Below are 15,434 nucleotides of genomic sequence, written 5' to 3' on the forward strand. Positions count from 1 at the left end.
GTCAAGTAGACCAATCCAGGGAATGCCCAACAGTGAAAGGGATCACTTCAGTTTACAGCTGAAGTGAATTCCCCCCTCCCACACCACTTCTTCTCTGCACATTTTGTTGGGCAATGATTCCCAGAGATTCTCTGGAGGTGAGAATATCTGTCACATGTTTTTCTACTCAGCACTAACATTTTACATTTGAAATGTTTGCAGTAGCATTCAACATTTGATAGTATCTGACAGCTGGTGTTTAGTAGCCAGCAAAACCTGACAGTTCCTGATGTAGCAGTCAGCATTTGACAATACTTGAAGGTTGAAATGCAGTTGCTCTGAATTAGCATCCTCAGCCCTTAGTGACATTGTCATACAGCCAAATCTGATTGGCTGCATGATGACATCACTGAGAAAAAAGAGCTATTTTCCAAACAAAAAGAGTGTCAATCAGAGCTGCAAAGAGACTCAAGAATTGAATGCTACGTCCACCTGAATGCCATGTCAAGAGAAGTGCGGGCTGTCTGAATGTACATCAAGGGACGCACCTTTTCTCTGTAATACCCCCATAAAACTGCTGAAAATCCCCCCATGAAAGAATTCCTCCTCAAGGGCAGCACATTTAACAGAGAGGAAAATGTTCCCAAAACATGCCACCCAGATTTCAGCTCCACCCACAAATTTAGTAAACTTTATTTGGTCTTTTTTCATTCTTTACCCAATCAAGGGCCCAATCCTATCCAGGGCCACTGAATGCTATGGGCTGGCCAAGAACAAAGGAATGGTGGAGAAAAGTAAAAAAAAAATTATATTTACCTACTCTACTGCATTATGTTCTCCAGTGGGCCTACTCGGATCAATGCCAGCTCTTTGGCTGGAATAAATCTGAGTAGATCCAAGGAAGTGTTTCAGGCCTGGGCTGGGGGCATAGGATATATTGGTGTCACCACTGACACTGATATCTGCTCCAAGCCTTCCCTCGATGTACTCCTGCCCGGAACAACCCCTGCCCCAATACTCCCCCAGAACACCCTCCCCTGGCCGACTTATATTATCCACTGGGGGTTCAATATTGGTGCATGTGCAGGGCCAGCAGCCATTTGCACTGGTGGCCCTGGCCTGTGTGCTCACACAGTGGCCTGGGCCTTGTGCAGAAATTCCATCAGCACAAGAATGAGACCAGACTGCAAAGCAGTCAAATTTTGTTGTTCAGGTAAAATTTTGAAAATCAAATCTTGCGCTCTGAGATATATTTGAGACCACACTCTGACATCAAAATCTGAAAGTTGGAATCTTCAAATTTGGCAAGTGTTAAAATGTGGTGAAATTCTGCTTACCTCTACTTCATTTAATAGAATTAAAACGTTTACTGCACTACAGTTAGATTCTAACTAGAATCACAGCAGCTGGAAGTTTAATTGGACAAATACCAAAGATCAGCTGTGTTAAGTAGTTCATTTCTGCTCTAAAAAACAGGGCTTATTTGGCTTCAGGAAGATGGTAGTTTGACCTAAAAATATCTATTTACTTCATGCAACATGCTCATATTGTTCTAGTAAAATGCACAAAGCAGCACACATTCATTTTTTAAAATATTTTTTAACACATACTATTCAGATTAATATTAAAACAGAAACTACTATAACAATGTTCCAGAGAGTCATCTCTGGTGGGGGGAACTCAAGCAGGTGAAATTCACCAACACTTCATAGTCCTTGGCATTGAGAATAAGACAGCTAATATTGTAATGCCATTGTACAAATTGATGATAAGGCCACACCTGGAGTATTGTGTCCAGTTTTGGTCACTGCATCTCAAAAGGATATAGTGGAGATGGAAAAGGTGCAAAAGAGAGCGACCAAACTAATTACTGGGCTGGGGCACCTTCCCTATGAGGAAAGGCTACAGCGTTTGGGCATCTTCAGTCTAGAAAAGAGGTGCCTGAGGGGGGGACATGATTGAGACATACAAAATTATGCAGGGAATGGAAAGAGTGGATACAGAGACGCTCTTTTCCCTCTCACGTAACACCAGAACCAGGGGACATCCATGAAAGTTGAGCGTTGGGAGAGTTAGGACAGAAGAAAATATTTCTTTACCCAGTGTGTAATTAGTCTGTGGAACTCTTTGCCACATGATGTAGTGATAGCATCTTGCCTGGATGCCTTTAAGAGGGAATTGGACAAATTTCTGGAGGAAAAGTTCATTATGGGTTACAAGTCATAGTAGGTATGTGTAAGCTCTTGGCTTTAGAGGCAGACTGCCTCTGATTGGCAAATGCAGGGGAGGGCACCGGGACGCAGGTTGTTTCTGTTGCCTTGTGTGCTCCCTTGGGCATTTGGTGGGCCACTGTGAGATACAAGAAGCTGGACTAGATGGGCCCTTCGCCTGATCCAGCGGAGCTCTTCTTATGTCCTTTCATTGGCCCAAAGAACAAAATAACAGGAAAGGGGATTGGCCCTCCTTCCCAAGTTAATGTCACCCATTCCCTTTCAATCCTCCCATTTGGCATGGCTTGCCTGGCACCCTGTGTGAAGGCCTTCCTTCCAAGATGCAACCCAGTATAGGATCGCCTAGGGTACCTCATGACCCATGCTGCCTATTGGGTTAAGACATAGGTACAGTTCCATTCTAGGGATGGGCTTGGAGCATTACAGTGTCCACCCCTCCCCTGGGTGGAGGCCAGGCTGCAGATGCTGGGAAGATGCTCCCTGGGAGGATATTTGTCCAGACAGCACCAATTCCTCCAAGCAAAGCCCTGCTCCCCCCAATGAGACTTGTTCCTCCTCCAGCCTTGCTTCCTCTCACTTTCTCCTCTCCTTTTGTTCCTCTCACCTCCTCTTACTTTTCTCCTTTCCACATCTCTTTCTCCATCTGCTCTTCCCCCTTCCCCCTTTCTGTTTTGCCTTGGGGAAGCCCATTAATGGGCCCAGTCCCACATTCCTCAGCAGTTTGTCTGGTGGTCAAGAGTGGGTGCTGGCTGAGGACGTTGCCAACCATCACTTTGCCAACCAGCTGAATGGTGGGCCTGTGTGAACTGCCACCCCAGTAATCAGCGAAGCTATGTCCTATCTTCACTGGCTGATTGGGCCTCAAAGGGGCTCATGGGGGCGGGGGGTTAGCCAGGTGAGTTTCTCTTGGGAGTACATTCCCTAGTTGGGATCCCATAAGAGAGAAGCCCTGCTTCATGCCTCTACAAACAGACATCACTGTAAATGCAATACAATAGAATTTTAAAAATTCTATTATCACTCTAAAAATATTGCCAATTGCTGCTTGGCACCTTCCTCTAGATCTTAGTTGAGCTATGTAGCATTTGGAATGGAATGTTGTATATCTTCATAATTTGCATGAGAGGTGATGAAGATGATCACAGTGAGAGTGATGGTAACATAAAAACTTAAGACAAAGCACCCACTTGTATTTTTACATAGCATCACATTGAGCTGCTTCATTGTCTTACCTGCAATCTTACAAACCCAACGGTCATCAATGACACAATTAGTGGACTTTAACTGCCCATGATAAATCCTGTGCTGGTGAAGATATGCCATTCCCTGGGCAACATCTGTGGCAAAAGAAAATCTGTGCCGGGGGGGGGGGGGAATAATTTAAGTTAATAATACCTAAAGGTCTAGTCTAAAGCTTTGAAAAATTCAATGGAACCAACAGATAATGAATCCAATAATGTTTGACTTAATCTCCTACACTAAGACCTTTCGATGTAGTATCAGGCCAAAAACAATTGCATCTATTTTGTGAACATTTTCTTTCCCCACAGAACATGCCCTCCCCTATAGTCAATATTTAAGGGTGCAAAAAAGCAAGTGACAAGAAGGTGCACAACACAATTTGTGCTGAAAGTGATTCAAATCCTGTCATTCTTTGAGTCTCCAGAATTTCTGTAAAGACTGCCACAAGTGCTACAAAGACATATGATGCGATGAATGACCCCCTTTTTATCTGTCTCTCACCTGAAGCCCCAGTTTAAGGTAATTTATTAATTACTGTTTTATCCCTCCCATCTTACAAGGTGCTCAGGGGTTGCACAATGATTTCTTCTCCCATTTTATCATCACAACCATATGAGGTTGGTGAGGCTGAGAGACGGTGACTGTCCCAGGGCTAGCCAGTGAGCTTCATGGTCAAGTGAGAATTTGAATCTAGGACTCTCTGGTTCTAGTCTTACCACACCATGCTGGCCTCTCAGTGAACACACTCTGTCTCCAGCTATAAAGGTTTTCTTACCTGTTTTTACACAGGTAAACAAACATGTTCATGACTGGCCCTTGAGCAAGGATGGTGAAAATGTTTTCTTCAGAAACCACCTCAAGCTCAAACTACATGTTATGGAGGTGTGTGGGTGTCACAACTGCCGTCTCCCCTGTTACATCCAGTGAAAGGAAGTGCGTCACTTCATAATTAGGAGTTTACAGGTTCCCTTGTCCACAATTGTTCCTCAGAAGCAGTAGCCAATGAAGTGGAGCCAGAGTGACAAACGGTTGGGAGCATGATGATTGCCTGTCATACATCTTCTTCGCTCGCAATTACTGAAGACAGGCACAGGTCAGCATCACCCACAAATCCTCCATAATGCTTGGTTTGAACTTTAGGTTACTAGTCAGTGTACATCAATCACAGTCGAATGTACATATTTTTAAAGAGTCTGATTGCAAATGTGTTTGATCACAAAACAGGCTGATCTCGCTAACTCTCGCACCCACACCCACATTTCAGGATTTGCATCACATTCTATACATAATGATGTTTCATGGTAATTAAAATCCCATATTCAATCAAAAATACCATCTGGTGAAATGATATATACATACCCACATCAGTTTCAAAGTCAGTGGGGGGCGTTTAAATAAGAAACAACCAAAGCAGGCTACATTTTGCCATACATTTTTCCCTTAGTGCTCTGTCAGGGAAGATAATAATTTTGGAACCTTATTTTCCAACAGCAAATGCTTTTACTGAAGCATCTGGTTTTGCTTCTTCACGTGGCCCTCTCAGCTTGTAATAACCACGATGGAAAAGTATTTTGGAAAAGCAGCTTGTATTTATACCCCCTTTTGTCACCTGTCTCTCACCTGAAGCCCCAGTTTAAGGGAATGTCTTCATTGAGCAGCACATCACTCAAACTTCCTTTGGGGCAATATTCAGTTATTATGGCAATATTTGGCACCTCAGTACAGCCTCCAATGAATTTGCAGAGGTTTGGGTGGTCTAGTTCCCTGGAAAAATAAAACAGGAATCATAGCCTGGCATCCTTTCTCAGACCTTATCTCAGGGCCAGCCCATCCATGAGGCCAACTGAAGCAGTTGTCTCAGGCAGCAGATTGGCAGGGGCCACCCATCTCTGATCCCCTACTTATCTCTGTTGCCCCTCCTTCTCTGTCCACTCCCTATTTGGAAAAGGAAGAGGGGGCAGAGAGGAAGAAGAAAGGTGAAGGGGAAGAGAGTGCTGAGCTAGAATGTTGGGGACTGGAAGGAACAAAGGCTGGCATGTTGTAGGATAAGAGGAGAAGCATTTTGCATGCCACCTCAGGTGATAGGAGGTCTTTGAACAGCCCTGGCTTATCTAGACAGGTAGACAGAGTATGTTCCGACCATATCACATTTTTCCAGGGATGCAATACTACATTTTAATAAATGCCATTTTCTCTACAGCCAAAGAGCAGTTCAGCAATCACTGAGCATTCATACCTGAGAAGCATAATTTCAAAATTACTCTTTTTTTGTCCAAGAGCCGCAAAGCTGTCATAAGGGGGACACTCAAGTAATCATGTACATTGTCATTAGAAGAGGTACCAGAGCATCTGATCAGCCAAGAGCAACAGAGAGAGAGAGAGAGAGAGAGAGAGAGAGAGAGAGAGGATAAGACCTGTAGATAAAATAGGGACAAGGAAGTAAATGGAGGAGGAAGTTTCCATTGCCAGTGAAGCCATCCTGCTCTTCTCTTGTAAGAAGGGACCCTTTTACAGCATTGTTCCAATCATTTCAGGAAGCTGGTCAAGCACAAGGTCTGTGGATTCCATCACAGGGTCAAGCACAGGATCTATCAGTCCCTGATGATCTCACCATTTTTCTTTTTCTTCACGTTTGGGAGAGTTGGGGACAGAAGTGTTGGAATTGCATTCCTAATGGTATCACTGGGAGCCTGATGGGGTTTGTAAATGCTTATAATTAAGCGATGGGGGGGGGGGCGAACTCAAGCTGTTTTCCCAATTTTAAGAAAATTATAAACCAAGCCCAGGAGGATATCAAACTCAGGTACACTTTCTAATTTCATTTGCATTCTTGTATATCTTGAATGACACCCAGTATCAGTGATGTAATTGAAGGGGAGTAGAAGAGCAGATGAGGGGATCAATAATCCCTCTAAGGCAGTGGTTTTCAAACTGGGGCATCACAGTGCCCCAGCCCGCAGGCCCTGGCCTCTGGCCCCTTAAGGGGCGGGGGCAGCGAGGAGGCAGGGAGGAGGCAGTGACACAATCCCAGGATTGCGTCACTAACTGCACTGGTGTAGCTAGGGGGGCGGGGCACTAAGTTTTGCAGGGAGCCTCCCCGCAGCGTGCAAACAGACCCTCCCCCTCCCCTTGGGAGCCATTCGCCTCCATTTAGCCTCACCGCAGCGTGCAAGCGGCTCCTCCCCTCCCCTTTGGAGCCATTTGGGGGGGCAAAATGGAGGCGAATGGCTCCCAAGGGGAGGCACTTGCACACTGCGGGGAGGCTCCCTGCAAAACTTAGTGCCCAGCACAGCCTCTGTGGCCCTCAGAAAGCTTCCCAGGCACAACCAGAGAACACCTCTGGTCATGTCCAGGAGCTCAGGTCTGACCCTCCACCATGGGTTCACTCTAATGAAAAAGTTTAACGTTGATGTTCATGGGTGTCAGTCTTTGTGGGGTGTGGCTATGCTAGTGTATCTATAATATAGTGGGTTTCATGACAAGCTCTTGCACTTCAACATTTACCACTACACCATTGCCCAGCCTCCATTTTCAAAGCTTACCTTACTTGCTTGACTTCCTTGCGTATGGCCTTGGTGAGGGTAAATGTCTTGTTCATGACTTTCTTAATGGCAACTGTTCTGCCATCACTAGAAGAAGACAAAGGTGCTTTTCTAACTTCCAGCAATCCAAAAACGGGAATACATGATACAAATGAGGATACTTTGAGGAGGAAGGGCACATTTGTTCAGAATTTAGAGCTTAATTTAGAGCTTAATTCTTGGACTTTGATCCATTCCACGCAACCACACTCTGGCCCTCCAGTGTGAACAATGCTGGTGTGGGGCAGACCTACATCATCTGTTCTCCATGTTACCATGGCAGCATGTGACTGAACCTCTGGGACTTTGCTTAGTGCAGAAATAAGAAAGAAAACTGTGCCATGGCAACATAACACAGAACAAAACATAATGGCGGCAGATCCGTATCTTCCAATGTGGGTCACACTAGAGGCAAATACAGAATAATTTGAAGTGAAGAACGGTAAGTGGAAGGAGTGATGATCTCTTCCTCTGTCTGCCACTTTCCCCCTGTCCAGCGACTCACAGCTATTTTTCTCCCAGCCTGGCTTTGAGCCTCAAAATGGGCCTGGCTGAGGGCAGATTGGCCTGGGATGCTATGCTACACATGCAGATTGAGCATGGCAAGAATTCATGGCAGAAATCTTTCTTTGAAAACATATATCCCATCTTTGCAATTCCAAAGAGCAAAATGCTTAAGCTAGCTCAGCAGTTTTCAACACTTTTCATCTCCCAGCCCACTAACAAGGCACTAAAATTGTTAAGGCACACGATCAAATTTTTGACAACTGAAAAGGCATACCATGCTGCTGGTGGGGGGCTCACATTCCCCAATGACCTTACTAATAAGTAAATGACTTTCCCCCAAACTCCCATGACATACCTGCAGACTATTTGCAGCACATCAGTGTGCCGCAGCACGCTGGTTGAAAATCTGAGCTAGTTTATGCAATCAATAATAAAAACACAACAATAAGCAGGCCAATTATATGGCCTGCTGGTCTGCTAGCAGAATAAAGTGACTCAATGGCAAAATGCACCTACTATATCCCAGTCTGTGTGAAGTAGTGCACCTTGGATGCATGGGCAGGTGCTGTACAGGAGCTCAGTGCTGTGATACAGCTGGTGTTGGAGACGCTGGGTCCAAGTGGCACACTCAAGGCACTACCCATTGCAGTCCTGGTCATGCATTCTTGATATTTTTTAGGAATTGAGAGGTACATTAATTTTTGGCAAGAAATGACAATTGCATCAACAAATCATTGCAACCCAGGATTGTTGGAGTTACTTGCTCTGCAGGTCTCTTTCTTCACTACATTTCTAGACCACCCTTCCTACGAATTGGTCAGGGTAGTATGCATGATTCCTTTCTGCCTTCAGTTTATCCTCATAACAAACTTGCAAGAAATAGTGACTGGCCCCAGGTTACCCAATGAAATTGATGGCTGACTGGGGATATGCACCATTTTCTTATTCAGAACATGCCTGATGTTTGGTTTTGAATCTATTCAGTGGTACCCTGTGTTTATTTTATTATAAAATAAAATATAATAAAGTATATACATCTTCCCCTTTTATTTTCTGACTCAGTTTCTTCTATAAGTGAAGCAGAAACATTTGTTTTTAAGATCATGAAGGGCCCAATCCTAAAGGGCAAGAGCACTGGCACTGAGCTCCAGTGAGCTCTGGGTGGTGATGCAGTACTTTGGGGTGGGAGGGAGGCATTCTGGGGCGGGGGGGTGGAACATTCGGAGGGGCTGGGTTGGGAGGGGGGTGGAACTGGTGGAGGCCTCCATCACCAGATCCTATCCTTCGTATTGGGCTGCAAAGCCCAACTCAGAGGTTCTCAAGTCTGCACCAGCAAAATAGCCAGCACAGTCTTGAGAAGCCCCATTATGAGGCCTGGGGCTTTCCTCAGGGCAAGGGAATGAAAGTTGCCATTTTGGCGCTGCTGTTCCTCCAGAAACTGGGAAGCTCATGATTGGACTGGAAGTAAACTCAGGGTTGTATATAAGCTTTGAGAGTGGGGGGGGGGGGAGGTAGAAAAAATTCCTCCTCACTTCTTTTCAGCTTCTTTTCTGCTTCATCTCTCTTCTGACGGTGGTGTTCAATCTGTAGTTATGTTTTTCTATCTGATTTGCATATTTATTTTTATCTGTCCATATATGTTAATTAATGGAGTCATAATCTCTTTTGCTTACTTATCCTTTGAATGCTTAATTTATGCCTCTCCTTTAGAGATGTTTTCTTTTACAAGATTCAGGCTGACGGCAGCACTAATAATGTGTCTGATCTTGTTAGCTTTCAGCAGAAAACACTTGTTAGCCCGCTGTCGCTGGTGTGGGCCAAGAATATATCACACCCTGCGCCATCAAAAAATAACAAATCTGCGCTCTATGATAATAAAATGAAATGAAATCAGCTCCAACGTTACAAGTGGCAGCAGTATATTATATTAATATAGGAAAGCCTTGCTTGAGATAGCCATACTGAACATAATATATTGCCTTTGGAGCACACATGTTTTCTGCACCACCTCAAAGAGGCAGGATGGCAATTATAAAGCTGGAGCCAGAAGGCTGGAAGGCAGAGGGCCTTCCAGAAGGCAGCTTAGCCTCATCTGGGGGAAGAATGCTACTGCACCTGCTGAAGGCCAGTCCACCAAAGTGATCAAATGTGCACGGACCTTCTTAGAAAGGACCATGAAGAAAGGCCATGTACAATATGGTTACTACCACACGCTCCGAGTTCTCCCAGCAAGGTCAGCAGAATTAATGAACAATGCTAAATATTATATGCAGAAACATTCAGCATAGATGGAGACAGATACAGGTCAGCAACTTTTCCTTTTCATAACAAGGGCCATATTTTCAAATCAGCCAAGACCGAAGGGCCAGCAAAATGGGTTCAGCTATTGACTCATCACTTTAATCCTTTTCTCCCCCAGTATGAACAGCAACAACAAAGAGTTTAGCAGACACTTGCAATGCTTAAGTGGCCTGAGCAACCCATTCTCATTTGCCTGTCTCATCTGCCTCATGCATGGGAGGGTGCAGCATAAACACTTATTTCACTCAGCCTTTGAGGATGGATGATCCTCTAGGTCAGGGGTGTCATACTTGTTTCATACAAAGGGCCAGAGTTAGCATTCATGGTGCCTCCTGAGAGCCAGAAGTGACATCATTAAGCAGAAAGTGACATCATCAAGCAGATGATGGCCAGAAACAAGCACTTCGTTCACACATTAGCTGCAAATGACAGAAGAGAAAATGTGCAAATGTTGTTCATATTTTCAAGATATGAGAGAGCCTAAACATCACACTGGAGAATCCCATTATAACAGGGACCGGATAAATTGCTTTTGGAGGCTGCATTTGGCCCATAAGCCTGGTGTTTGACACCCCTGCTGTAGGTCATCTTTTCTAGTCCCTATTTATGAGTTTTATGGCTGATTTTAACCCTGATTTAGGGTTTTTACATTTACTTTTATCTGCTCATATGATATTGTTGCTTTGATTGTTATTCTTATGCTATGAATTGCATTTTATATAGTGTTTTTAGCATTTTGAATTATGTTTTACAATGTTGTACACCGCTTTGAGCTACAGCAAAGTGGCTTAAAAGTCTTTTAAATATATAATTAGAAAAACTAAAGCCAAAACTCTGTCCAAACTTCTGTTGTCATTCTCGACAGGGAGGTGGTCTGGAATATAGCTAAAGGACAGCAAGGGGGAACAGAAGTCCAGGATTATTCCTGCAGCAGGATTGCTCTGGTGCTGCCTTCTTTGTCTTAGGCAAGATAAAGCATCAGGCTCAGCAGTTAGCAAACACAAAAATTTTTTCTAGAAGCATGTATTAACGTCTAGAGACCATCATCTCTCCAAATGGCCACCCAGAGAGACAGTATGTACTGATACACTAAAAAGATGATCATATGCAAATTTTTCCTGGAGCAAGTACCACCAAACATAGAGAGACTCACTTCTGCACTCAAGCTGTGCAGGTCTATGCATGACAACTTAGAATTAAGTTTCACTGAATTCATTGGGAGCTATCCCATTGTAAGTGCGCACAGCATTGCAACCTAATATTCCTTTTATATTTATTTGGGATATTTTCAATTTTTATACATTTGTTTCAAACCTATTGCAACACACTCCAAGAATTTGGGATGGGACAAACTCGGTCTTTAAATAAAGTCTAAATTCCATAGTAGACATAAGCTGAAGGAGAAGAAAACACACTAATGAAGAAATTGAAAGTTTGGGCATGGTTATGGAGCATGGCTATAGGAATTCCTGCACTTTGAAATTCATCACTACACCACTGGATGGGATTAATGACCCATCCAGCAAATTTTTGCCTTTGCTTGGGAGAAACCAACTGATAATAAAGAGGTGCGGACCCTTGGGCATAGTGACTACACTGATGAGCAAATGGGAAGTCTTTGGGAGTGGACTGGCTCAGGGGCCATCAATTACTTGTCCCTAATTGCTACTTTAATGACAATAAAGTAATACATACAGACCTTGCTTGATACAGTTGAAGTCTATAATCCAGCTTTCATCCCAAAACATTTTTTGCTTTTGGTACTGGAACCACTAGAGACAAATATATAACAAGCCATATTCACCCCTAGAGCCACTGACATCAGCTGCATTAGAGCATGGACGAAGATGACTGGTACACTAATAAATGCATATAATGTTAAAAACTAAGGCATACAGATTTTGTACTATAAACACTTCCATGACATGGCATGTTAACATGTCTTACAGGAGTGCCACAGAGCCCAATCCTAACTAATATTTCAGCACTGATGCAGGTATGCCAATTGGGTGTGCACTGCATCCTGGGGGGGTGGGGCAGTCATGGAGGCCTCCTTAAGGTAAGGGAGTGTTTGTTCCCTTACCTTGAGGTTGCATTGCGCAGGGAAGTTACCTGTTATCTCTTGTTATCTGGTGTGCTTCCTGGGGCATTTGGTGGGCCGCTGTGAGATACAGGAAGCTGGACTAGATGGGCCTATGGCCTGATCCAGTGGGGCTGTTCTTATGTTAAGTTGGATAGTATTGGGCTGTTAAATACCAAACTTTTCATGATTTGGTTAGAAACAGAGTCTGAATCTGATACAAGATATTTATTAGGGGAGGGGTTGAATGAACATAGTATTCATATGATCATTTCATTTATCCCTTGACAATCATCATGCCTCAAGCCAGAGGTTCCCAAACTTTCTTTGTTCACGTTTCTAGTGTCACTATAATTTTTTCACGGCACCTCAGGCATCCTCACAATGCCTTTAAAATATCTGCAGCACCCCAGGGAACGCATAGTTTGGTTTCAAGCAATTATCCAACAATAGGCACCACTGGTTATTACTTAAAATGAACTTATCACCCAATTCCTAATGCCTGTTGCTTCAGGCATTGCTCTAGTTATTTGATCAGTAAAAGCAAGCAAAGTGCTGAGAGGGACTGGGATTCTTGCATTGTTCTTAACCCCTTTAAGGGTTATATGTGTGGATATATATACACAAGTCGGCATTGAGCACAATGGACAGAATGCATCTGAGACTAGTGGGGGAAAGGCTGAATAGGTGGGAAGTCATTGGAGAGTACAGATATAGCATGTGGGGGGGGGAGTAAGAGCTGAAAATAAAAGAATAATGGGATGGGGGAGTGTTGAAATCCTCTCCTCTAACTCCTTTCCACCTTGCCCATGGTTTTCAGTCATTGTGATATACATTGGATACATTCACAAGACTGATCAACACAATATTAAAATCGACTTCACTACATCACCTATGTGCTGAAGAAGAAATGATTGGGTGAACTGGGCCTTTGCTCCATGCTTACATTTTCTTCCACCCTGTTATTCGTCCTTGGAAACCAAAAGGGACAGACACAGATCTCTTTAGTTTCTCTCTACTAGTAATACTCCCACAGGACCAACAAGGCAGCTGTGCTGTGACTATAGTAGTAAAGGAAGAGTCCTCAGCTGCCAGATCCCTTGAGAAGAATGCTCTATCTAAAGAGGGAACTGGAAGTTTTGAAATATATCTCTTACGGTGAGATAGAAACTGTGAGATTGAAACGGTCACAACTCTCTCTCCCACATACTCCATAGGGGCCAGCAAGGAACTTCTCTTTGTATTGTACCATATTATACAACCAAGATTAAATAATAGGATCCAGAAAAGGTAGGAGAGGAAAGCAGCAAAGAGGAAGGGGAAGGGAGAGCAGGTAGAACTCTGTGTTACACTTACCACAACTGTCAGGATGAAACCAGCACACACCAAGCATACTGGTAAGGCAATGGCTATCCTGGTATCCGTTGTCAATGGACATTCGCTGCAATCTGCTGGACATGTGGAACAGCCTTCATCGTCTTCACAAATATTGTTCCCACAGACTGAGGGCAAAGTGATCAAAAAGAAAATAATTGTCCCAAATACTGTAAGTAAATAAACTCCCACCTCCAAGTTCACATTCTCGGTCATTAAGCAACAAAATTTAACAAAAAGCAACAAAAAGTTCCTCTCCACACCAGCTGGACAAAGAATTGTGAAGTCTGAAAAAAAATTTCCAGTTTTTTTTTAAAAAACTACTTTATATATTACAATGGTATTGTTGCTCTTGTGTTTTCCGGGGGTTTTCAGTCATTGAGAAGCATACAAAGGGACATAAAGTCATCAGGCTTTTAAAGATCAGCTAATCTGTGCTAAAAGTCATACCAAATTCAATCATCTGTACACCTGAACAATAATGCTTCAAGCTAGGCTAGTGGTTCTCCAATTGTGGGTTGAGCCATACAAGTGGATCACAACTGATTTCTGCTGGGTCATAGGGCTGGTGCTACCCAGAAGCTGCAAGGCATTCTGGGCCACAACAAGCCCCATCAGGCTTCCAGGAAGCACTGGCACACAACTCACTTTGTTGGTCATGTCGTGTACCAGAATGCTTTGTGTTCTGGGGTGCAACCCAGAAGCCACAAGGAATTTTGGGTAGCAATGTGATTGCTGTATCCAAAAAGTGGGTTGTGACTGTAAAAAATTTGAGAACCTCTGTGCTAGGCCATTTCTCCTTAGATAACAACATGCCTATATCCTTTTCCCCTTTAAGAAATGGTGCAGTACTTAAGCTTCACATCCTCCAAAATCCAATATGGCTTTACACTGTGTGAAGCCGCTGGCTCTGGTATCACAGTTCAACCCTGCAACTTGAGGACTTTATTCTACAATTGTTATTTCTCCACCAAACAGGGAGAGGTCAGATTTCAACTTACTGGTGTAGAAAAGAGGCATGCAGTGACGTCTTCCTTCCTAGCAATATAACATCACATTATAAAACTCCTTTGAAATCTTGCTCTCAAAATTTGTACCATACCTACTGCAGGAAGCACCATGGTTTGAGCTTCCAAAGCTGCTTGCATCTTTCCAACTCTGATGTGTGCGATGAGAGAAGTAACACCCACGTGCACAAGAACTACCTATATAACAAGATAAATAAGAAAGGAACAAGAATAAAAGAACTGTCCTATAGGACCAGGCGAGAATCCATTTAGTCAGGCACTGTGTTGGCCACCCAGACATCTCTGGAACTTCATAGGAAGAGCTTGAAGAACAGCCTTCTTCTGTTGCTTGTCCCTGATATCTGGTATTCAGAGGTAAATTTGCCTCTATACATGTAAGTTCCATATGGCCATCATGACTCAAAGCCATTGACAGGCCTGTACATGAATTAGCCCAGTTTTCTTTGAAAGCCACCTAAGCTAGTAGCCACAAACAATGGCAATGAATTCCATATGTGAATTAAATTGATTGTGCTTATATTTATTGTGAATTAAATTTATCAAATTGATTGTCCAAAAGTTACATTTTTTGTTTAACTTATTGCCAGTTGGTTTACCTGAACAAACCAAGTTGTAGTATTCCAAGAGAAGAAGATGTGACTGTGTGACATATACGTTACATTTAATTTGATTATTATATTTAATTATATTAAGTATTAAAATAATAGACCAACCATATTACCCTGTGGGATGTGGAGCAGGGCCCAAGATGATCAATGCAATAAGATGGGCAGGTTGTGGGGGGGAGGAAGAGAGATACCCTGATTCTAAACAATGTAAGACTTTATAGATCAGGGGTGTCCAAAGTTTTTGGCAGGAGGGCCACATCGTCTCTCTGACACTGTGTCAGGGGCCGGGGAAGAAAATAATTAATTTACATTTAAAATTTGAGTAAATTTACATAAGTTTACATAAATAAATATATTAAAGATGAACTTATATGAATGAATGAAGGTCTTGCAATAGCTCAAGGCCTATAAAAGGCCTTGCACAAAGCAAGGCTGGCCTTTCTTTTGCTGCTGCTACTGCTTCACAGATGTGAAACAACAAGCAGTGGAGGGAGCCCTCATCC

General features: G+C 43.3%; 1 protein-coding gene across 1 annotated transcript in view; it reads right to left on the reverse strand.

Moving 5' to 3' along the window:
* Positions 1-15,434, reverse strand: part of LOC136638570 (atrial natriuretic peptide receptor 1-like) — a 58,037-nt gene that overhangs the window by 22,537 nt on the left and 20,066 nt on the right. The window contains exons 6-12 of the mRNA XM_066612609.1: positions 14,398-14,500; positions 13,278-13,423; positions 11,541-11,613; positions 8,057-8,204; positions 6,995-7,081; positions 5,073-5,216; positions 3,443-3,564 (exon numbers count right to left, since the gene is read on the reverse strand). Of these exons, the coding sequence (XP_066468706.1) occupies positions 3,443-3,564; positions 5,073-5,216; positions 6,995-7,081; positions 8,057-8,204; positions 11,541-11,613; positions 13,278-13,423; positions 14,398-14,500 (823 nt within the window). The remainder of the gene's footprint in view (positions 1-3,442; positions 3,565-5,072; positions 5,217-6,994; positions 7,082-8,056; positions 8,205-11,540; positions 11,614-13,277; positions 13,424-14,397; positions 14,501-15,434) is intronic.

This window comes from Tiliqua scincoides, chromosome 2 (assembly GCF_035046505.1).
Source record: "Tiliqua scincoides isolate rTilSci1 chromosome 2, rTilSci1.hap2, whole genome shotgun sequence".
Taxonomy (NCBI): Eukaryota; Metazoa; Chordata; class Lepidosauria; order Squamata; family Scincidae; genus Tiliqua; species Tiliqua scincoides.